Here is a 23,322-nt window from a genome sequence, read left to right on the forward strand (position 1 = left end):
CACAGTGATTACACAGCCACCATTTGAAGTCCTAGAGTGAAAGATTTTTTATGTAAATGCATAAATACTGAGACATTTCATATGTTCTTAGAGGAGATTAAAAAGACATGAATGTTTTTCTCATTGGTCTTCAAATTTAATGAAGTGTTAATAAGATTGAGAAGGATAGATCTTGCCAGAAGGGATGAATTTAAGAAAGTAATCCTAAAACTTACCTAAAAGAAGGTAAGTGAGAATCATCTAGAAAAACTCAAAAAGCAGAGGGATAAGGATAGATGCACCCTACCAGATACTTATTTCAGATGTCAAAGCATCAGTGTACTAGTGTCATACTAAACAAACAGATCCACCAACCAAAATATTCTGGAATTTCAGAAACAGTTAATACATGTAAAGGTGGCATCTAAATTAGGATGGTCAATGCTCTAAGTGGTGCTGTGATGTAGCTCAGTACTGCACATCCCATACCCAACATGAATTTTATGTCAGATCACATAAAGGAATGACACCACGAGACTTTCTATGTATAAGTTACAAGCCAGATGACAACTTTAACAAAGTTAAACACATTACAGTTTTAAACGAAACTTTAAAAATCAAAGGCATTTAAGAAGCCATAATAAAAGTTAAAAATACATATGACCAACATTTGTGACCAAGGGTTATTACCTTTAATAGAGAAAGGAGCTCTTCATGTGAGTATAGAATATGAATTCTCCCCGGAGTCAACCAGTCAGAGAGTGCATGTAGCCTTGTCTCATTGTGCTCTGAAAGGTCCAAGATGCAGGCTGGTTGTGGTAGCAAGCCTCTTAGCTGCGATTAAAAAGGGTGATCATGTTGGGTATTGGAGAAGAGGAAGGAAATTCTCATCTCCTGTTGGGAGCCCAGCCACCATTCCTGAACACAGTTTGGAGCCATGTATCCAAAATCTTAAGATACAGGTGCCTTTCCTCCTAGCAAATCTGCCAGTAACGATCCTTCAGAAACAGTAGAGATGGGGCTCAAAAATAAATGAAGCAGGGGTGCCTGGTCGGTTCATTTGGTTGAGCGTCTGCTTTTGGCTCAGGTCATGATCCTCAGGGTTCTGGGATCGAGGCCCATGTTGGTCTCCCTGCTCAGCGGGGAGTAGGCTTCTCTCTCCCTCTGCTCTTCCCCTCCTCACCTGTGTGAGGTTCACTATACCTTCTTGTCTTCCCCCCTCCTTGTGCTCCCATTCTTTCTCTCTCTCTCTCTAAAATAAAATAAGATAAAATAAAATAAAATAAAATAAATAAGCAGATTTTTGCCAAGCTGCTGCTGTGGCCAGCCATTGTGTTTTCTAAAATGATGACTGTTCCTTAGTAAACATTTGATTCAGTGGCATGGTCACTGCAGTTACTTGGAAAATTCATTTATTTGTAGCACCTCATTCATGAACAGTGCAGAATAAAATGAGATGATCATGCTAATGATCCAGCGAAGAGAAGTCCTTTTCATTTCCATGAAACTGGTAAGTGGTCCTGTCCTGTCTTTCTCACTGGCAGCTGTTGATTGCAGGCTCCACTGTGTATCTGCATCAGAACTAAGGCACCCATAGGTTCATCTGAAGGAGTGGGTGTTTAGTGATGAGTGGCCATTGTTGCAGATTTCTGATCTTTTTAATGTTTGGTTTTCAGGCAGCTGCAAGAGCAACAACGACAAAAGGAGCTGGAGCGCGAGCGTGTGGAGCGCGAGCGGGTGGAGCGGGTGGAGCGTGAGCGCCTGGAGCAGGAGCAGCTGGAGCGTGAGCGCGAGCGGGAGCAGCGTGAGCGTGAGCGGCAGGACCGGCTGGAGCGAGAGCGCCTGGAGCGGCTGGACCGAGAGCGGGAGCAGCGTGAGAGGCAGGAGCAACGGGAGCGAGAGCAGCGCGAGAGGCAGGAGCAGCTTGAGCGCGAGCAGCTGGAATGGGAGCGGGAGCGTGAGCGCAGGCTGTCAGCCGCTGGTAAGGAGTGCGTGCCTTGCTCTCCTGCCCCGTGCCTGGGTGGGTGCCTGGGTGTCGGGTGCAGGGCCTGGGTTGTCGGAGCTCGCACAGGAGGGGCTCGGGGGCAGGCAGAACAGTCGGACAGGGCAAAACGTGCAGCACTTGCTGCTTTACCACTTTCTTAGTCCTCTCTCTATTGCATTTATTGCTTGGAGATTTGGGAAAGCTTTTGAAAAATGTGTAGTCTGGCTTTCAAACTCTTCTGAGGCCCTGTAAATTGGCTATAAAGTACAAGTGTTTCTTTATGAGAAATTTTTATATTGGGTGAATGTATTTCCCTTTGGGGTTTCTTAAACTGTCCTGAAGCCTATAGGATTCAAGAAATTTGCTTGAGCGTACTCTAGAGTTGTCAAAGGAGGAAAATACCCTCTCTAAAACTGACTAGTAGTTTATGTATGTTCTAGTATTGCAAAAAATTGGTGAAAATTTCTAAGTTGGATGGAATTTATCGAAAGACATAAGGGTTAAGAAAAAACTGAAAGTTTGAAACATTCATTAAAATGGACATTTATTGTAATAGGATTTAAGAATGATTTTTCTATTCCATAAGGCCTATGTCAAAGGTCTCAACGTGGGTCTCAGTGTGGTTGATTGGTTTGTTTGTGATAATTTGTTCTTAACTGCCTAATTATTTTCTGGGGGTATAGCCAATAGGACAACACTTATCCACAAATAAGCATTGAATAGGGGGCTCCTAGCCCTTTATAAAACTTTTTGCCAGTTTCACCGTTTGTTGTTTCTAAAAGACAAGCAGACGGATTCTTCTGTTTGTGGTCGTAGTCCTATAATTTTAATGTCCTTCTAGTGGGCTAGATAATGAGAAGTAAGATATGGTCTTTTTCTTACAAAGGAGAAGTTCAGCAATTTAACTTATCAGTATACTTATCTGATAAAAAGAAAATTGATCTCTTCCTCCTCTGGGTCTCAGAATGCACGTATAGGGTAATGCGGTGCTTGGGTGAGGTCCGTTTCTGCACACGTGCTTAGTTGTTGGGTACTAACTGTGGTCTACATTTGTACATTTTGTCTGAATGCTGGTTTTGTGGCTTTACTAGCTCCCTTTTTCTCTCTCCTTTTTTATCCTGTCCTTGCTGCCGCTTCCCACCTTCTGTGCAGCACCGTCCGACAGCTCCCCGTATAGCGCGCCACTTCCTGAGTATGCCAGTTGCCAGCCTCCTTCGGCACCTCCTCCATCCTATGCTAAAGTCATCTCAGCTCCAGTGTCAGAGGCCACTCCTGACTATGCTGTAGTGACCGCTTTGCCACCTACTTCCACACCCCCTACACCACCACTGCGACACTCAGCGACACGTTTTGCAGCATCTGTAGGTTCAGCCTTCCACCCTGTTCTTCCCCATTATGCTACAGTTCCTCGTCCTCTGAACAAAAACTCTCGGCCTTCTTCTCCTGTGAACACACCCTCTTCTCAGCCTCCAGCTACGAAGCCCTGTGCCTGGTCTACTTCCACTGTTTCGCCCCTCCCTCCATCTCCTCCAGTAATGATTAGCAGCCCCCCAGGCAAAGCGACTGGTCCGAGGCCTGTCCTCCCTGTTTGTGTTTCTTCTCCTGTGCCCCCAATGCCTCCATCACCAACAGCACCCAATGGGCCGCTTGACTCTGTCACATGTCCAGTGTCTCCACCGCCTACCTCAGGGCCAGCAGTGCCGCCGCCGCCGCCTCCACTGCCTTCCCTTGCACCGCGCTCACACTGTGGATCTCAAGCCTCTCCTCCTCCAAGCACCCCTATTGCCTCAACTCCCTCATCCAAGCCTAGTGTTCTCCCTTCTCCCTCTGCAGCTGCCCCTGCCTCTGCGGAGACTCCTCTAAACTCTGTGCTGGGGGACTCCTCTGCTTCTGAGCCAGGCTTGCAGGCAGCCTCTCAGCCGGCCGAGACTCCAGCCCAACAGGGTAAGGCTTCCGTTGTTGCTGCTAACAACGCATCCTGGAAACATGGTGTATCAGCAGCTGTTACTGCCTAGAAACATGGGGAGGGTGGTTTTGATAGGTGAACAGCCCTATGTCACTGTGCCCCAACTTACTGTAATTTAAACAAGTAGAAGGCTCTTTCTGCTGGATTAATTGCAGTTGGAAGATCAAGATGAGGAGTTTCCACATTAATTTGGATTTTGGTGTCTTTCACAGTATTGTAGCTGGAGGGGTGTTCCAGTATTTGAGGGCCTCCACAACACATTCCTTTTTAGTCCCACTAGGAAAACATTACTTGACACATTTTATCGACACAATAAATATATGACCTAACTTGTCTTCCTTTAATTGGTGGGAAATTTAGAGATGATACTTGGTGCCCAACTGAAGTCATTAGATGTGTCATCCTAGAGTCTCCTGGAACAGTTCTGATCTTGGGCCCTATTTCATTTTGGCCTCTCCTGTATTGGGCTTCTTACATTAGGCTAGATGTACCCCAAATCGTCAGGAGCAGCCTGACTTTGCCTCAGGAGTTGGGAGTATGGCAGGCTTGACGTATGCCCCAGTGGATTCCATGCTCCAGAATTACAAGAATTAGTGGTCTGAAGGGATAGTTGAAAGAAAATAAGCATCTTCTACAGTTATCCCTCCCACCACCCTCCTCTTGTCCAGACCTTGCCGTCATGGTAATAGAGGAAGAGAGAATGTAATCTTCTAAGTATGGATTATTTGTAAGTAGAGAAGGACCTGGTTGCATCAGTAAGTAAGATGATGCTTGGCAATCCTTTTTTTCAAAGATAGGGTTTAGCAAGTATTACAGGAAGGAATATGACAACAAATATGTATGTAGAAAGAAACAGTGTTGTAGCCTAGATTTTAAATTACCCCATTTAAAAAAATCTTTGTTCTTAAGTAATAAGACTCATTGTTGCGTATATATTTTTCTTGTTGACTCATCGAATTTGCTTAAAAACTCAGAATTCTAGTACATGCAGACTCATATCACGTGACAGTAATGCCAGACAAGAAGGTATAGTGAACCTGACACAGGTGACTCATCTGCTGTACCCTTACAGCCAACAGCCCGAGGAGGAGAGGCAGTCCATTGCTCTGTGTTCTCCCGAGAGCTGTTGGTATTTTCAGTTACAAAAAATAACCACCCAGTGTGCAAGTAGCATTTTATTTGTCCTAAAATCAACCTTTAAGTCTTCAAGAAGGGAGAGTGCCTCCTAGTTCAGTCTTCTGATGTTGAATAAGTTCTTGTTTACTCTCCTTTGTGATTTTACAAGATTGGAGGCATTTCTCTCTTACCCCTGTTATCTAGACTAAAAGATATACTTCAGAGTCTGTATCACTTAATAGTTTCTAGTAGTTACTTGGAAGTTATAGTTTGTTCTAATAAATTCCTTCACTTTAGTGATTCTGTACACATTGGATTTAAGGGGGGAACACTTTTAAGACCCTGAACTGGGAACCTGCCCCTCCCTCATGTCCTCAGTCCAGCTACTTTGGCCACCTGTCACCACGTAAATATGGGTCTTCACTATTGTAGACTTGTCTGTCTCAACCTTTATGGGTTCACACAGACTCTTTGGGGCCTGGTACTTCCACCGGTACTAACTGCAGTCATACACATGGCTCCTTCCTTCAGGGATGGTGCCTCTGTCACAGATTTCGTAAGCACTTACTTTGTGTGTTTCCCACATCCCCATGGTCCCAAGAGAAGTAATTAGATGACTGTCACAGAGTTCTGTTAATAAAGCTCTGGCATTAAAGTAGAACATTATATACTTTGGCATTGATTTTAGCATCTTTTTTAACCCTGATCTAGATTTAAACATTATGCTAGATGGAACTCACTTATAGGTAGTAGATGTTAGAAGCAGTTAGTTTTAGCATGGCATCCTGCAGCCCTTTCCACAGGATCGTATCCTGAGGCTCTGTTGTTGACCATCTTATTTAACATCTCTCTCTCTCAGGCATTGTCTTGGGACCACCTGCACCTCCACCTCCCCCTCCGCTCCCCCCAGGTCCTGCTCTGGCTCCAGCAGCGCTGCCCCCCCACCCAGGGCCTCCACCACCCCCTCCGCTCCCTGCTTCAGGACCTCCACCACCACCCCCTCCACCCCCTCTTCCTAATCAAGCCCCCCCACCTCCCCCTCCGCCTCCCGCTCCCCCCCTCCCTGCATCTGGATTTTTTGCGGCATCCGCGTCCGAAGACAATCGCCCTTTGACTGGACTTGCGGCTGCCATCGCCGGAGCGAAACTGAGGAAAGTGTCCCGGGTAAATGCGCCTCCATGTCTCTGTGCTTTCTGCTTGTGCCAATTCTCAGGAACTGGGGCAGCAGATTTACTGTCTTCTCATTTCATGAACCCTTGTTATTCACTTCATTGATTAAAAAAATTGAGATAATTTATACATACAGGAAAGTTATGAGAATACAGTTTCTGTAAACCCCACCACCCAGACTCACCACTTAACATTTTACTGCTTGCTTATTATTCTCTGTGTGGGTGTGTTTCCTTCTGCGGGACACATACTCACCCTTTCTGTCTGAATTGAGAGTTAAGTCAGACACACCAGGCCCCTGTTTCCGTAAACACTGGAGCATGTGGTTCATAGGAACAGGGACAGTCACCTGTGTGCCCACTGTAGAATAATAAAGATCAGGAAGTTTAAATGACAGACTGTTCTAATCTACAAATCTATTCAAATTTCATCTATTGTCCAATAATGTCCTTTATGACACATTGCTCAGCACATTTATCTGTGATGGCCTAAATTTGCTGCAATCTGGTTGACTTTGGTGAAACCTGCAAAACTGACTTTGTAGCTCATCTTTCAGTTTGGTTTCCCTGATAGTTTCCTCAAGATTAGATTTGGATTATGCATTTTGGAGCAGGATACACATTTTTTTTGCCATCAGATCTGTCCTTCTCCATGTATCAAACAGGGAGACATGTGATGATGTTTTATCCCATTGTTGTTGATGATAACTTGGATGTAACTTCCACTGATGAATGTAGAATTCGTGCCATTCATTCCATTGGTTCTTTAAAAAGATTTAAAAAATAATATTTAGATACTTGTATTGAAATTAATATAATAAACACAGGAGTTTATTATCTGTCTTTTCTCATTAAGATGGAGGATGCCTCTTTCCCAGGCGGAGGTGTGAACCCAGCCTCATCTAAGTCAGACACAGGTCGTGGGAATGGACCCCTTCCTTTAGGAGGCAGTGGATTAATGGAAGAAATGAGTGCCCTGCTGGCCAGGAGGTGAGTGAGAAACTGTATGAAATGTTCGGAATTGTTGAAGAGGAAATGTTTCATTTCATTTCAAATGAAATGTTGAAGAGGATTGGGTTCATTTTATTCAGATACTATTTAACTAGATGCAGTTCTTCCCTTATCAGAGTAGTTTTTATACTAAGAGAGTTAGATGAATTTTTTAAAAATCTGGTTTACCTTCTTTCTAGGAGAAGAATTGCTGAAAAGGGATCAACAATAGAAACAGAACAAAAAGAGGACAAAAACGTAAGTTCATAAAGAGAATCTACCACATCTGAAAATGGGAAAGCCAGGCGTAGCTCATTCAGGACATGATGTCAAAGATTAGCTGGAACTTATAAATTACTTATTTCAGCTCTTCACATATTAAAAATGGCTTATTTGAGCGTGATGGATCAATTTTTAATAGCATTCTTGCGTGGTGGGTTGGGCATATGGATTTGTTGGGGAAATGCTCAGTCAGACCTGTTGAGTGAATGCTGTACCTTCACTAGATTTTCTGAATCTCTTAGGGGGTCAGTTGCCTTGCATTGAAAATGAAGGAATTAGAGACTAAACCAGGGGTTTTAAAATGTTTCCCAAGGAGCCCCAGGTCAGCTGCGCTTTATCTGCTCCACATGCTAGTGCTTGACAAGCAGTCTCCTTGCTCCCTGCTGCATTTGGGCTTCAGTGCCCGTCCTCCCACCTGCCTCTGACATCTGGCTCAGTAGCAGTGGCCAGTGCCACTCAGGGAGGTTGCACAAGGATAGGGACTGTGGGGGATAGGAGGAAAGTCTAGGGAAAGGCTGATGAAGGACACAGTAGGAAATGGAGCAGGAGTATTGGAAATGAAGAGTGTAAGCCGTTGAGTCTGTGTGATTAATGAGTGTTTCTATATATTTAGGAAGATTCAGAGCCCATAATTTCTAAGGCCTCATCGACAAGTACACCCGGTAAGTTAAGGAGGAGATCTATTTTAACCTTTATGAACCGTCTTGAAATACTAATACTTCTCAACTAAAACTGCCCCATTTACCCATGTTGGGACCAAGTGCCTGCCTGGTGATGAAAATGTTGAAGTTTTTTGTTTACGCTTGAAAGCAGTGACTTGCTTTTCTTCTGCCCTTATGATACTAGGAGATCCATTAAAACCCAAAGTTTTTTTCCGACGATTTCCATGTGTACTGTTGTTGATAATTTGAGGTTATTCACTAGAGCACAGAGACATACATTATCAAATGAAAGGAAAGTACTTTTAATCATGGATTTTTAAAGGTGATGATTAGGTGAGCGTGTAGTTAGCACCGATGTCCACTTCAAAACATTTTCTCACATGGAGAGCATTTTAACCATGCATTTGGGTAATACTGATAATCAGGAAAATAAAGCTTCTAATTTGTAAGGAAAAAAGTCTCATAATAGCTTTGGGGAAGGTTGTTGAATTCAGCGCAGTTTCTGATGTTGACTCTATGTTGCAAGTATATTCCATAGAATATGAGCAACTACCTCTTACTGGAGGCACCTGATAAGCGCTGTGTCCATGACAAGGATTTGAGGTGCTTATGTTTTACACGCCATTTCCTTGTATTTGACTGAAGAGAAGAGCTAGACTACTTATCTCTTCAGCTTTTTATCTCATTTGGAATAAAGTGATATGAGTAAATTTGGTCATTTCGATGGATTAATATCTAGAATGGCCCATGAGAAGTATTTATAGAGAAATGTCCACATTAATACCTACACATGTTGATTAGCAGCGACCTCTAGAATTCCACTATTTAGAAATTCTAAAAAATTTGTTTTTGTGATTGTAATCCATTTGCCAAGAAAAACTCACATTCTCATTATTGAATGGTGACTATTCAATATTTTGATTATTGTGGTTAAAATTATTGTGACTTTGTGAATTGTTTTTCCTCTAAATAGACCTTAGACCGGATTGTTGATTTACTCTGATGAAAAATTCTCTGATTCATGAACTGCTTACTATAATAGTTTTGTCTTTCTTCCAGAAGCCAAAATTAATATATATGCTGTTACTAAGAACACAGGTAGTGTAGAACTCCATTGTAAATTAAGGTCACCATTCAGAAGTTAAAGAGCTGATTCCTCCCTCTCTCCCAAGAGGGGTTAGCCATATTTTTATACAGATTTGCTCATAATTTCACTCGTGTACTCCCTGAAGCTAATCTGGACCCCAAGCTGAGAACTTATCTAATACGGAGCCCTGCTTCTTTAGAGAGACCATGTACCTCCTGGTTTGTGGGCTTCTAGTGTCTTAGGCTTCGCCATCTGTGACTTTCCCAGGGTGGCTTGTCACATTCGCTTATTAATTTCTTTTCACTTTAAGGTCTGAGAGTTGTACAAATTAGAATCCTTATAGATTTTAATTAAAGTTCAGAATTGAAATAAATTTTTCATCTGTATTACTACATAAACGTGTATAATGTTACTTAGTATTTTGTCATTTGTTTTATAATAAATAAGTCTGGGAGTACATAGAATATTTCATAACTTATGTTCCCTATTTTTAAAGAACCAACAAGAAAACCTTGGGAAAGAACAAATACAATGAATGGCAGCAAGTCACCTGTTATCTCCAGGTATGTGTGTCTAAATCTTACTACACGTGTATCTAAAAAGAAATGAACAACTACATTTTCATCATAGAAAAACTTAAATGGTAAACTTGAAATTGTACAAAGGAGCAGATAAAACCTGTAATCCTACTATTCAGTGACTGGAAACCACTGAGCACCATTGTATTTTCCCTAGTGATTGTCTGAATTCCAACAGATGCTGTTTACCAGGTTGTCTAAAGTTTTAAGATAGCTTTCATTCCTCCCAATTTTTTTTATTTTGAAAAACTCAAAACTGTAGAAAAGTTGAGAGAATAGTAGGCAAATACCCCTATATGCTTATCACCCAGATTCTCCAGTTACGAGTTTTGCCACACTGGCTTGAGCTCTTCTTACCTGTACTTCTATACATGTTCCTCTGGAGAGTTGGAAAGAACAAATATGTGCTCCTTTATCCTGAATCCTTCAGCATTTTCTCTAAGACCTGAGATGTCTTCTTGTGTAACCCCAGTACCATTATCACTCAAAAAATTTAAGGTTGAACAATATTTTATAATATATTCACATTTCTCTCATCTCAGTGACATCCTTCATTTTGTAAATGTAATTTTTAAAAGAAATTTATAAAAGCAGCTGGAGAAAAATTCCTGCACTGTTTAAGAGAGAGCAAAATAAAGCCTGAAGTTTGGAATTGGTGAAGTAGGAAGATTGATTTCTCTCTCAGTTGACACTTCTAGTTTTAATAAACTTAGAAAAGATAGTGTCCAGAAACAAGATTAGTTAATTTCTATTTCTACCAGTGGCCATGAGGGCATGGTCTTAGCAAATTTAGCATTTCTTACCTAGGCATATTTTATTGCCATAACTAAATTTGTATCTCAGGTCTTGAATATAGATGAAACTTTTTCCTGATTTATGAGGCAGCTTAGAGGGCTTACATTTTTTTCAGAAAAAAAGTACTGTGTCTAGAGACTAAAAAGGTTTTGGCCTTTTATTTCTGAGCTGTTTGCCTTATTTTTGCCTACCTTAAAAGCAAATTTGACTCTGATAATAGAAAACTAATAAAGAAAAATACAAGGACAGACCTCACATTGTCACAGGTCTGTTCCTGTTAGCCTAAATCTAAATTTGGATTTGTTTTTATGTGGTTCTGTGTGCTTGACAGGAAAGATTTGGTGATGACAATTAAAGTTCCTCAAAGAAACAGCCTTTTCGACTATATGGAAGCTTTTAGTTTCTCAGTGGCTAAAAGATGAATGTATTTGATTTTGGAAGAAAATGCAGGAATTGCTTTTGGTGGACATGTTTTCGATAGAGTAGAAAAATTACACATTAATGTTTATCAGATACCTGATTGATGTGGCCTTCCAGTGCATCTCAAGTAGTTTTTACAGAATTTCTCCACTCGCACATTTTGAAGCCTGACTTATCAAGTGCATATCAGAGCACAGAAGTGTGATGCTCCATGTGTCTTTTGAAGCCATAAAGTGACAGGGAAGAATCTTTCTCTTGTGTCTACTCTTCATTCCTACCTTCCTGATAATGGGTTCCCTGAAGCTAACCCTAAGTCCATGGAGGGATGTGAAGGAGCTTCTCCAAGTGGAGTAAGTTCCTTACTGTGTTTGGGTTCGTTTAAAAAATACTCTTTGAAAGATTTTTCAGACTTCTAAAGGAAGTTTAATAAGTGTTCTGAAAATCACCATTTAAAAAGGACTTTTCTTTAGGTTGACTGAATATTGGTTCTTATTATCCAGTAGTGTATTGATAGTCGTATTCTGCTCTGGTAGGTGGTTTTTTTTCTCCGTTCCTGAAACGGAAATTTGGAAATGCCCAATCATTCCCCTAACCACTCACACACCTTTTGATAGATTTGATCCAGGGAACCCTGGGTGGCGCAGCGGTTTAGCGCCTGCCTTTGGCCCAGGGCGCAATCCTGGAGACCCGGGATCGAATCCCACGTCGGGCTCCTGGTGCATGGAGCCTGCTTCTCCCTCTGCCTATGTCTCTGCCTCTCTCTCTCTCTCTGTGTGATTATCATAAATAAATAAAAACTAAAAAAAAAAAAAAAAGATTTGATCCAGCCAGCACTACATGTCTAAAAAGTTCACCCCAAGCAATTTTAAGCCATAAAAGATTTTAAAAGTATGTTTGAAGGACTAAACTGTATGGCTTTTCTTCTCAAGTTTTCTCCCCTATTCCTTCCCCTATTCCAGTGTACTGGCCACTTGATATTTTTATTTACGGGCACCTCATCCTTGCAGGGTGGTGAAAGTACTCCATTCTCTTACGAACATCCATGTTAAGATTATATTAGTGGTAGGATGGATTAATACCCTGTAATACATAGGAGAATCTGCATGATGCTGTATTTATTAAGTGAAGATGTTGAATGGTAGGATAAAAGCAAGAATGTTGTAGTTAAAATTATTTTAAACTATGACTGGAATGTACCATTGGAAAATGTGTGAGTTCTCATATGGTTTTCAGTAAGAGCTCACAGATCTTATATTCAAAGTAGAAAAAAGTTTATATGCTTTCTTTCTGAGAGGGGTTAATTTTGCTTACTTCAAGCTACAGTCATTTTTTTTGTGTTTTGATACTTGTTGATACTTTGTAGGTAGCTTTTATTATGTCTACAGCCTATAAGAGTGGTCATTGCACTATGATTGCCTTTTTCTCTGTAATTGTCAAAAGGGGTATCCTTACATAACTAGAACTAGTGTCCAAGTACATTCTTTTGTATTGGGAAAAAAACGATTGTTTTAAGGTTAATGGACTCCTTCCATTGTTTTGCTATGACTACAAACCTATATAAAACAGGAATATAGTGCGAATTATTTCTTTAAAGTTCTATTGTATTTCCCTTTAAATGGTTTTTCCCCTTCATAGACGGGATTCTCCAAGGAAAAATCAGATTGTTTTTGACAACAGGTCCTATGATTCATTACACAGGTATCATCCTGATGTGACTTTGTGATTTGAAACTGAAATAACATATTGAGGATAGGGCTGAGCTTTTTCTACCTGGATTGGTAATCACCACAAGGGAAGTACTTAGGAAGATTGAATCTTTCATATATGTTTATTTAGAAGTATTTTTTAAAAACACCAAGAAATTTTAATTAGAAAAGTTAGTAGTATTCATTTCCTTGCCCTCATTTTATAGTTGGATCAGCATGAATGGTGGACACATCAACAAGGCTAGAATGGAGTCAGAGGCCACCTGTGTCTTCTCCAGGCCCTTTGTAGCTTTTGTATTTTATTCTAAAGGCTTTTCTCCTTATAAGCATGAGACAAAGCCTTTAAAAGGTAAAGTAGAAGATTTTCTGTTTATTAGGGGAACATGGGACTATGTTACAGGCACACTTGTGAAAAATGTATTCCTGGAGGAATGTCTGTGTCTCCTATATACTGTGCAGTAGATTGAGTGCCTTTACCAATCTGACATCTACCATCTTGAGCAGGTTGTTTTCTAAGATGAGTCCTGTTAATACTGTTTTTTTTAATTAAGAAAATTAAGAATCATGTATTTCTTTCTTAATTAAAGAAATTGACAATTAAAAATCAAGTGTAAGCTTATGTTTAGAATTGACTTGGTGGAACAGGGGCTTTAAATGTTATGGTAACACAGAAACCTCTGGGAAGCCCTTGTACTTTATAATCAATTATGGTGAAAACCCATAGATTACAAATAACCAATATGTGCCCATGTTAAGTCATATGCACCTATTTTTAAAAATATGCATCAAGTCTACTGGGAGCTATGACTTAAATAGTATGTGGAGGGGTGTCTACGGCAGTGAGTCAGGAGTTCTGCAGGCTGCATTTGGCCAAAATATTTTCATGCCATTGATGATTAAAATATTTTACAAGTTTGTCAGCCAACTAAATCTGCATAAAATGTTTTATTACAAGTGTGAAATCATTTTTCCTGCTTTTTTCCAGAGTGGTTTAATTGTTGTGACCAAAAGACTTACATAGAAAATTTGCTAGTGCCAAGAAAAATAACATTCAGTGAGATATTCTGCTGTTAATCTTTTCAGTTCTCTTGCTGCTTTCCCATGGGGGGCCCCTTGAGAGAATAATGTTGATAAACCTTTTTTAAAACGTGGTGATTACTTCTTTCCTTCAGTATGAAAAGTTCCCCCCTTTAGTTAATTATCATGGTGGTGGTGGTGGTGGTGGAGGATTGCATGTTAGCATGAATTAAAGTTTCTTAATTGCATGTTTCCTCAGTCGTTTGTTATATAACAATAATGTGTTGTATCATTTAATAAATATGGATATATTCGTATAATATTGCCTGGTTGGTTAGTAGACCATAGTTACTCATGTGAAAGTCAGGGATATTTGTTACATAGCTTAGGAGAAAAGCATTCATTTGGTTATACCACTTCAATGTGAAAAGTAAGAGAAAAGCATAATAATTAAGAGTGTAGGTCTGGCGAGCAGGAACAGACAGCGTGGGTAAATGAAATACACAGTATGTGAACCATCAGGAGCAGTCCCTAGATCACATTGGGCCTGGAATGCCTGCTTTTCATGCACCATGGCTCTCTGTACATGCTCTGTGTCCAGGGGATGCAGTGGTCCTCTCTAGAGGAAAGGAAATATGTCCTAGAAATAAGTGTTCTTTTCCCCCCAGTGCCTAGCTCAGGACTCATTGAGTGAAGTTTCCTGGAAGTTGTATTTCCCTTGTTTATACAAGCAGAGCAGCAGAGGTCTCCTAAAAATAAAATTGGTCGACTTGCTTTGTATAACAACCTGTTAAGCAGTCATATTTTGATATTAAAGCAATTAATTGAATATTTCATCTTCACAAACAGTGCCTATGGGTTTGGAGTATAATCTGCATTGTAAGAGTTATGAAATAATAACTTTGAAAAGTTACTGAACCAAGTCTTGGTTCACATTTGTGATATTGGTCCTCTGCACACTTGAAGATACATGACTTAGCTCTTTTCATCTGCATTGAGTTGTGGCTTTCAATCCACGGCCACTTACCATACAAAACCACAACATAGAGGAGTGCCCAGTTAAGACTCTAGATTCTCCCTGCCTGCCGGAATTGGAGAGGAGCCATGATTGGTTTATTTGATATTGAAACTTTTGCTTAAAAATACCTAATTTCTAAGGCTTATTTCTTCATGTAGAAGTTTTAATAGAAGCTATACTTCTGAAAGTACAATAATCAGCAAACTGCTTCTATGTGGCATTTCCTTTTTTTTTTTCTCTAAGATGTATGTATTAGAGAGTGTGCATGCGCATAGGGAAGGAGCACAGGGGGAGGGGAGGAAGACTCCTAAGCAGACTCCCCACTGAGCACGGAGCCCAACTTGGGGCTCAATCCCAGGACCCTGAGATCACAATCCCAGCTGAAACGAAGAGTCAGACACTTAACTGAGCCACCCAAGGCACCCACTTTTTTTTTTTTTTTTTTAAACAAAATAAGTTTATGTAAGTAGTAGTTGGAAACACATCGTTTAGGTGGCATCTCCATAGTAACCTCATCTTAACTGCCAGTTGGATATGAATATACTTTTAGTTATCTCCCCCAACATTATTTGGATGCTTGAAATGGCATAAAATATAGAATGAATCATGCTTATTACTAAAATGGTTTTTTCCCATAAACCGAGGCATAGAATTTGTTAACTGATTCATCTTAGTGGTTGGTCTGACAGATGTTTAGTAGGCTCCACACAGTTTCAGGACATGATTGTCCTCCTTGGGCCTTGATGCTGCAGCTGGTCTGGGGGGTCCGTCCTGGTCAGTGTGCTGTGCGCAGCCTCGCCTCCCGCCTCCTGCACAGGCATCATGCTCTTCTGCCCTTCACTGAAGAAGCATCATCATCCCGTCACCATTGTCTGATTTCTGTACAAGTAACTGGAAGTACTGAGCAAAGTGAAAAATACTTTGTTTTATGTTCTCTATTCAGTTCTGCAACTTTGACAATTAACTTTTTAATGTAATGTGTTTTGAGGAAAGTACTGAACTCTGGTGTTGGTAAATTTGCAATTTTTTGTGAACTCCTTAAACATCCCAAGTGTTATTTACCTGTCCTGGTAATTCCATTTATACAGACCAAAATCTGCACCTTCATCACAACCCAGTGCCAATGGCGTCCAGACGGAGGGGCTGGACTATGAGCGCCTGAAGCAGGTAGGCACCAGACAGCCACTTCCCTATGTGCTTGTTTGTCTATAAAAGTGGCTTCTTTGCTGGTATCTGGTAGATTGAATGCTCTGGAAAGAGTATAGAGTGAAGATATTGTTATACAAATGAAACAGTGACATTAGTACTAGATTATTTTCTTTAACTCTTCATTTTTTGGTTCAGTACATTCATGTAAAGTTCCAGCAGTGGTGGGGCAAATAGTTCAATGGTAGAACATAAGCTTGACCTGTACATGCATCGTGTACTACTGTAAAGGAGAATGGGCTGCACTTTTCACTTAACTTTGGCAAAAATGGACCCAATGTATCTGGTTTGGGCAAGAATATGAGGGAAATGGGCACTCTCATATGCTTTTATTTTCTAGAAAGCAGGTGGGAAAACAAATAACAAAGCCTTAAAAATAAATATCTTAGTTCTGAACCCAGCAATTTCACTTCCAAGAATTGATGCCAAGAAAATACTGCAAAAGTATATAAATCTACGGCGTTGGGGAGGGCACAGTGGCCATTAAGGAATCATAAATGAGAGTATTGAATATTGAAATGTGAGCACTTGCCCATGCTAGGTGAAACAAACAGGTAACCAAACAATATGAACAGTTATCTCAACTTTATGAAAAAGAATAGCATCTTGTCCTTTTTTGGATAACTTTGCATTATTCACGTGCATAATCAGAAACAAAGGGGAAGGAGTGTTGATAGGCGAGAAGATTGTGGGGCTTTAAAATATTTTATTCCCAGAAGAGGGATCCCTGGGTGGCTCAGCGGTTTAGCGCCTGCCTTTGGCCCAGGGTGTGATCCTGGAGACCCAGGATCGAATCCCACGTCAGGCTCCCGGTGCATGGAGCCTGCTTCTCCCTCTATGTCTCTGCCTCTCTCTCTCACTGTGTGCCTATCATAAATAAATAAAATAAAATAATTAAAAAAAAATAAAATAAAATAAAATATTTTATTCCCAGAAGAGGTAAAATAATTAAAAAAAAAATTGGTAGTGTCAAAAAGATTTGAAAGGTAGGGCCAGTGTACTTTAGTAAGACAGACGTCAGTTTCAAAGACCTGAGCCCAGAGGAGCTGCAGCGAGCAGGGTCATCCCCAGGAGGCCTCTGAGAGCAGTAACCACACCAGTCCCTGTTGTAACCTCATACTGATCCACTCGATGATGTGCCGGCCAGGCACTGGCTGGGATCTTAGCACAGTGCTGTCTTCTGGTCCTTGTGGGAATCCTGTCGGACAGTATTTATACTCAGATTTTGCATGACTGAGGTTCTGAGGAGTTACTTGGCTCAGAGCCCAGATCTTTCCTCAAAGCCTGTTGTCCCCATGGAGTCACTCATTTGTTTAAATGGTAACAAATGTTTGGGGTTCAAAAAAGGACCAAGAGTGTTGCAGTGATAGGAGTCAAAGATGAATTAGAGAAATACTAAGAGTAATTTCAGATAAATCTAATTTTTATATGGAAAACTATTTGAAAATTTAAATTGAGTTTGAAAAGGAAGCTTGAGGTCACTGATGATCAAGCCCTTATTTTCCTGTATATTAAAACATGGTTTTCTGTTTTTGAAAAACACCTTAAAGTAGATGTTTGCACACACTTGAAAACCTGGTAAACTCTTGGCTATCTGAAGTAGTTGAGAAGAAAGGAAAACTTTCATGTTAGGGCTCATTTTAATATTAATTTGAATAAGGATATGTCATGGTCTGTATTAATAATTTCTGTGTTAGTATGCTTATTGGTAAAATGGAGGAATTAATATTAATTGGTAGTTTCAACCTTATTTTAAACATGAAAAGCTTTTTAAGGGGATGCCTGGGTGGCTCAGCAATTGAACATCTGCCTTTGGCTTAGACATGATCCTGGTCCCAGGGATCAAGTCCTATGTCGGGCTCCCTGTGAGGAGGCTGTTTCTCCCTCTGCCTATGTCTCTGCCTCTCTTTGTGTCTCATGAATGAATAACATCATTAAAAAAGAAAAAAGAGAAGTTTTTTTAAGAAAATGAACCTTAAATAGAGCGATTGAATTTTACTGGAGCTGTGCAGTGTTAAAGGAGGTCACATATTAGAAACTAATCCATCCAAAGGGTAGGTGTTATTCTTCCTTCAAATTTCATCACCTTGTCACAGCCCTTTTAGCTAGCTGGCATGTGACACTATTCTCAGTAATTTGGGGGATAGGGAAGGGGAGAAAATCTCCTGCAGGCTCCATGCCCAGCGTGGGCCCTGAGACTGGAACCCAAGCTGAAATCAGGAGTCAGACGCTCAAATGACTTAGCCACCCAGGAGCCCCTGTCCTTAGTAATTTTTTTAAATTTGGGGAAGGGGTTGTCCTTTATTTCAGAGTGAACTTATAAATACAGATTTTGCAGAATATTTGAAAGAGTGGTTTTCATGGAGGAAGGAGCATCTAGAGCAATATTGTTAAAATACAAATAGGGGGGCACCTGGGTGGCTCAGTGGTTGAGGGTCTGCCTTTGGCTCAGGTCATAATCCCGGGGTCTTGGGATGGAGTCCCACATTGGGCTCCCCACAGGGAACCTGCTTCTCCCTCTGCCTGTGTGTCTGCCTCTCTGTCTCTCTCTCATAAATAAAATGTTTAAAAAAATACAAATAGGGATCACACAAGTACTTTAAAATTTCTAGTAGCCATATAAATAAGAGAAGTAGGTGAAATTCATTTTAATACATTTTATTTAACCTAATATAACTAAAACAATATTTCAGTATATAATCCCATTATATAATTATAATGTGTAATAATCTGTAATTATTACACATTATTTTCCTCACACTAAATCTTTGAAATCAGGTGTATGTTTTACACTGACAGTGCATCTCATTTTATACTGGCCACAGATGTGGCCAGTCACCCAGATGTGGCCAGTCACCAGGTGCTCAGGTGACTACGTGTGACTGGTGCTTGCCATATCATACCATGTAGGTCCAGCAGGCCCCAATCCACCCTTGCAGCTCCAGGGGAATCTTCGATTCCTTGAAGCATAGTTGGGCAGATGTGGAATTCCATACTTCCAGATCGCAGATTGACCAGGATCTGCTTATCTAGTTTACTTCTCTTGTTCCTTGGAAGTTTCATTTTGCACCACCTTTCAGACTCCTTCCAGAAAATGAGGTTAAAAGCAGAGCTATTTATTATCTTTTCTAGAAGTTATCTGAATCCTTTCACTGGATGGCAGAATTATTTTTAGTTTTATGTTTTACATTAGTTTTTCATATTTTATATTCTTAAAATTTTATATGAGCAATATTTGTAGCATTAATTTTTCCCCTATATTCCTGATGTTTTTCTTTCTAATACTTTAGGACATTTTAGATGAAATGAGAAAAGAATTAACAAAGCTAAAAGAAGAGCTCATTGATGGTGAGTATATAAGCAGATTTGCTGCCTTTGTAGTGTTTAAGAATATCCATTTTTAAGGAAATGCACATAAATAACCAGTTTCTTACTCAAGGCATAAAGCAGTTACTTTTGCATAGTATCCTGTCCTTCACTTGGCTTAGGATGTCAGGAAGGAGCCCTCTCCTGCCTACAATGGAAGTTATTTGTAAGAATAGTGATAAACAAGGTCCCTACGTACCAGGGTTTGAGTAGCTTCAGATGGAAATCCAGGCAAATAGACTTGTCTCTGGATTGCCTCTCCTCATGTCCCACCCTACTACTCTCTTGTCCTGAGGCCACAGAGTCTTTGTTCTCATTTTGTGCACAAAAGGAAGAACGCAAATGAGTTAAGTATATGTATTGTGTACATATATATATATATTAGTACTTCTTTGTGTTAAGAAAACAAAGTCCATGCAGCAGAAGATGCAGGGTCAGCTCATTTTTTTTTATTACTGGGAGTTTGAAGACAATCACTAAGATTTCTTAGGAGTGAATCACTTGCTGATTTTACTTTATCATTGTATTTACTAGAACTATGTTTCCTTTTCCTACCCAGCGATCAGGCAAGAACTGAGCAAGTCCAATTCTGCGTAGAGAAACAAACCAAGGAGAAATAGGACTTTAGTCTGGAGAAAGAAGAAAGACCCCTGTGAACAACAGCCATTAACAACAAACCCCTACATTTTGTGAGCTGTGAGAAGAAAGTGGAGACAAATAGTTGGAAGGAGGAAAACCAACATACTTGCAAGCCTTCAGACGCTATTACTCTGGCGATAAGCTATTTCCCTCCCAGTTTGCTGCTTTTTTCTGACCTTTTCAACAGGATGGAAGAGTTGGATGAGAGTTCCTATTTAACAATTAATGCAGAAAATACTAAACCCATCAGGCAAGATCGCCGTGCTTTGAAATATTTTCATGTCAAGACAAAACCGCACGTTTTTCACAATCCATTGCTAAAATAAAGAGGAGAAAGGCTTAAGAAGTTTGTTTTCAGAGAGTGCTGATGAAGAATTTAGCAAGTTACACTATTGTAAATGTTTCTCTCAGGTTTGTCTTCCTATCACATTTGATATTCCGTGAGTAATGGAGATCAGCCCTGTGTAGGTTAAGATCATAAAATGTGGAACAAATGGAATTGTATGTGCTTTCAAAGGGTGATATTTATAAGAAAGTGTCCTAAAAATGAGTTGTCTGGCTTGAGGAATTTTAGAATGATAGGAAGTCTCTCGAGTTAGCCTTCATGCAATTTTGTAGATTAAAACGTAAAATTCATCCAGAATTTAAAGATTTAGATGCCTTCCTAAATTGTTAAAATGCTTTACCAAATCTATGACTCCTACATAACACACACCAGTGGTCAAATGTAAAACAATATATTGTAGACTTATTGTAGGTTTTCAACCTTTTTTAGATTTATGCATGTGGACATTTTTATAATGTAATTACAACCACCACAAAATTAGCTTTTTTAATTGCAGACAGTAATGCATGTCACACTAATACGTAGTGGCCTTTTCAAGGCCTGGTCCCAGGGAAAACATTTTGTAGAATATAGGGGGTGGGAGGAAGGGAAGGAATAATTTTTCTTTTAAAGTTAATTTCTGCACTGTCTTTTTTTCTCAATTACCTGCATGAATAATAATGAGGAATATTTTGTGACTTTAATTGGTAAATATGTTAGCAGAACCAAGTACTCAATCTTTTACATCATGTCTTCAGCTGTTCGTATTTTAACTTCAGTAATTTCAGTGGTCTGAAACATGATTCTGAGCTTCACATGGATTACATTGTACTGTGGAACTCGAAAATTTGATCCCTGAATTTGGCAGTTATTACTACCTAGGTGCCCTGCAGTTGGACAGGTGTTCAGGTACGTGTTCCTGACCAGGAAGCTGCTTTTGAATTTTGTTACATGGAAACACATGAAGTAGTGATGTCAGCAGCAACTGAAGTCACAGACATCACGTGGCAGAGGGGACCAGCGAGGGGCTCTGCTTGGTTTTCTTGTCATGATGGAGCAAGACTCAGGTGGTGGGAAGAAGGAACTAGATCCTCCACTCACCCCCACATGGGTCTGGGTGTGTGTGCGTGTTGTGTACACACATGCAGTGTGTAATCCACGCCCCACCCCACCCCGGAAACTTGTGAAGATTAAAACAGGGAAGAAAATCTGTATGTTGCAAGGATAGTTTTTTTTTGTTTTTTTTTTTTAATTTAGGACATTAAAAATTCTCCAGGCTCTCCATCTTGATTTCTGCTTGGTATGTGCCATATTTACTTTGAAATCTTTGATTATCTGAAGTTTTACTAAAATTTTGAAGAAGTAATCCATTTTCATCTGCTTTCTAGATTTTGTAACCTCAGTTGGTCAGACAGCTTGTTGATTGCAGTTTATCATTCAAAAAGATTTGAGTGAGGGAATTGTTTTCCTTGTTAAAATAGTTCCTGTTTCTGTAGAGACTTCAGTTTTAGAATTAATCTGTGATGGATGAGCGATCATAATTCAAGTCTACAGTTCTGTTTTCTATCAACTGTTCATTGTTAGGAGTAGGAAAGGCATTCAAGCGGCAGCAAGCCTCTAAAGTAGCGTCTTCTAAAAGAAATAGGAGGCACTTTTGATCTTTATTATTGTACTTTTGGTTATGCAAACACTTTGATGGTATAAGTGTTTTAAGTCCCCTATAAATCTGGTGAGAAATCACTTGATTTTGTCGGTGAAGTTAGTCTCTAGTAGGATAGAATGCTGGGTACAAGTGGTCCAAAGTCAGATAAAAGACTACAGCAAAACACTAGATCTTCAAAAGGAACTGGTTTATGCACTAAATGTCTCGTGCCTTGGTCTGATCCTCACGGGATGTCTGTGTAACAGGACAGAACCAGTGCTGGGTCACATCGTGTTCCATCAGTTTGCGTTTTCCCAGATTGCTAACTGTTCTTCCAAGAAGTTTGATTCAGTCACTGTACACATTTACTGTCCTATGTGACAGTTTTGTCATTGTTAGAGATTTCAGTAATTAAAATGGGAAGCAGAAGCTTCAGTTACTCTCCTTTATGGAAGTGATGTTCCTTGGAACCCATCATGACGATGGTGTTCCTGCTCTTGTATGCTGGGTGTCTGAAGCTGAGTGCAGTTCAGGGGGTCCTTTCTGGTTACAGGAAGGCACTTCTTTCCTCAACACTGTGATCTGACCCGTGACAAATCTGTCCTATACGCTATGTAAATGGCCAACAGTCCATTGCAAACCCACTGAATGTACAAATCTTAATGCCGGTGCTGAAATCTCTCCAGAATAGTCATCATGGTTTCACAGTTGGTTCAAAATTTGCAAGCATCACGTGTCAATCAGAACTGAAGATGAAACACTAATGAATGTTGGATTCCCATGCTTTAGGTGTGCTTCCTTTTTAGATTTTTCGGTTCTCTTGCTATTTTTACCATACTGTTTCATTTAAATTTCCTACACGCTAACTTCGTTTGTGTGATTGAAAATAAACTTGCAGTATATACATGTTGCTTGTTTGTGACACTTAGATGACACTATGAAATAATCTGTCGGTTCTAAAATAAGTTCTACTGAATGTGAAAAGCCCACACAAAAGCCCTTGACTTCACAATCTAAAGTTTACACAGCTCTTCACTGTTCCTTCAAGATTTCCTTAAAAATACTGAGTAATGCAGAGAAAGGGAAGAGGTGATTATGTGTCTACTGTTTGTTTGAAATGACTGTTTTGTGTCCCCTCGGCCAGCCTCAGTGCAGTGGGTTACTCTTCTCGTCAAGAGAGGGACAAAGGTTTAATTTTACAGTTTTGTTCTATAACATAGGTACTAGCAAAACTCATGCAATTACTATTTCCCTTTATGTAGTCTACGAGGGAAAGAGCCTTAGCAAGCAGTGAATTTTAAGCATAGTAAAGTCTGATCTGTAGTGTTTAGTGTGCCGATTTCCCGAAGCCTTTGTGTGAGCAGGGACACTTTTT

General features: G+C 40.1%; 1 protein-coding gene across 22 annotated transcripts in view; it reads left to right on the forward strand.

The window, feature by feature from the left end:
* ENAH (ENAH actin regulator) overlaps window positions 1-22,853 on the forward strand; it is a 145,285-nt gene extending 122,432 nt beyond the window's left edge. For 11 of the 22 annotated variants that reach the window (XM_035718531.2, XM_035718524.2, XM_035718526.2 and 8 more), the window contains 8 exons: window positions 1,656-1,960; window positions 3,116-3,907; window positions 5,905-6,209; window positions 7,071-7,204; window positions 7,405-7,462; window positions 8,100-8,148; window positions 9,732-9,798; window positions 12,941-13,211. In XM_035718531.2, coding sequence (XP_035574424.1) covers window positions 1,656-1,960; window positions 3,116-3,907; window positions 5,905-6,209; window positions 7,071-7,204; window positions 7,405-7,462; window positions 8,100-8,148; window positions 9,732-9,798; window positions 12,941-13,196 — 1,966 coding nt within the window. In that variant the 3' untranslated portion in view covers window positions 13,197-13,211. Of the gene's footprint in view, window positions 1-1,655; window positions 1,961-3,115; window positions 3,908-5,904; window positions 6,210-7,070; window positions 7,205-7,404; window positions 7,463-8,099; window positions 8,149-9,731; window positions 9,799-12,663; window positions 12,727-12,940; window positions 13,212-15,857; window positions 15,937-19,265; window positions 19,324-19,900 lie in introns of those variants that run through there. The other 11 variants (XM_035718537.2, XM_025430693.3, XM_025430687.3 and 8 more) reach the window with 7 other exon arrangements.
* Window positions 22,854-23,322: the final 469 nt, after the last annotated feature.

The sequence above is a fragment of the Canis lupus genome, chromosome 7 (genome assembly GCF_003254725.2).
Source record: "Canis lupus dingo isolate Sandy chromosome 7, ASM325472v2, whole genome shotgun sequence".
In the NCBI taxonomy this organism is placed as follows: domain Eukaryota; kingdom Metazoa; phylum Chordata; class Mammalia; order Carnivora; family Canidae; genus Canis; species Canis lupus.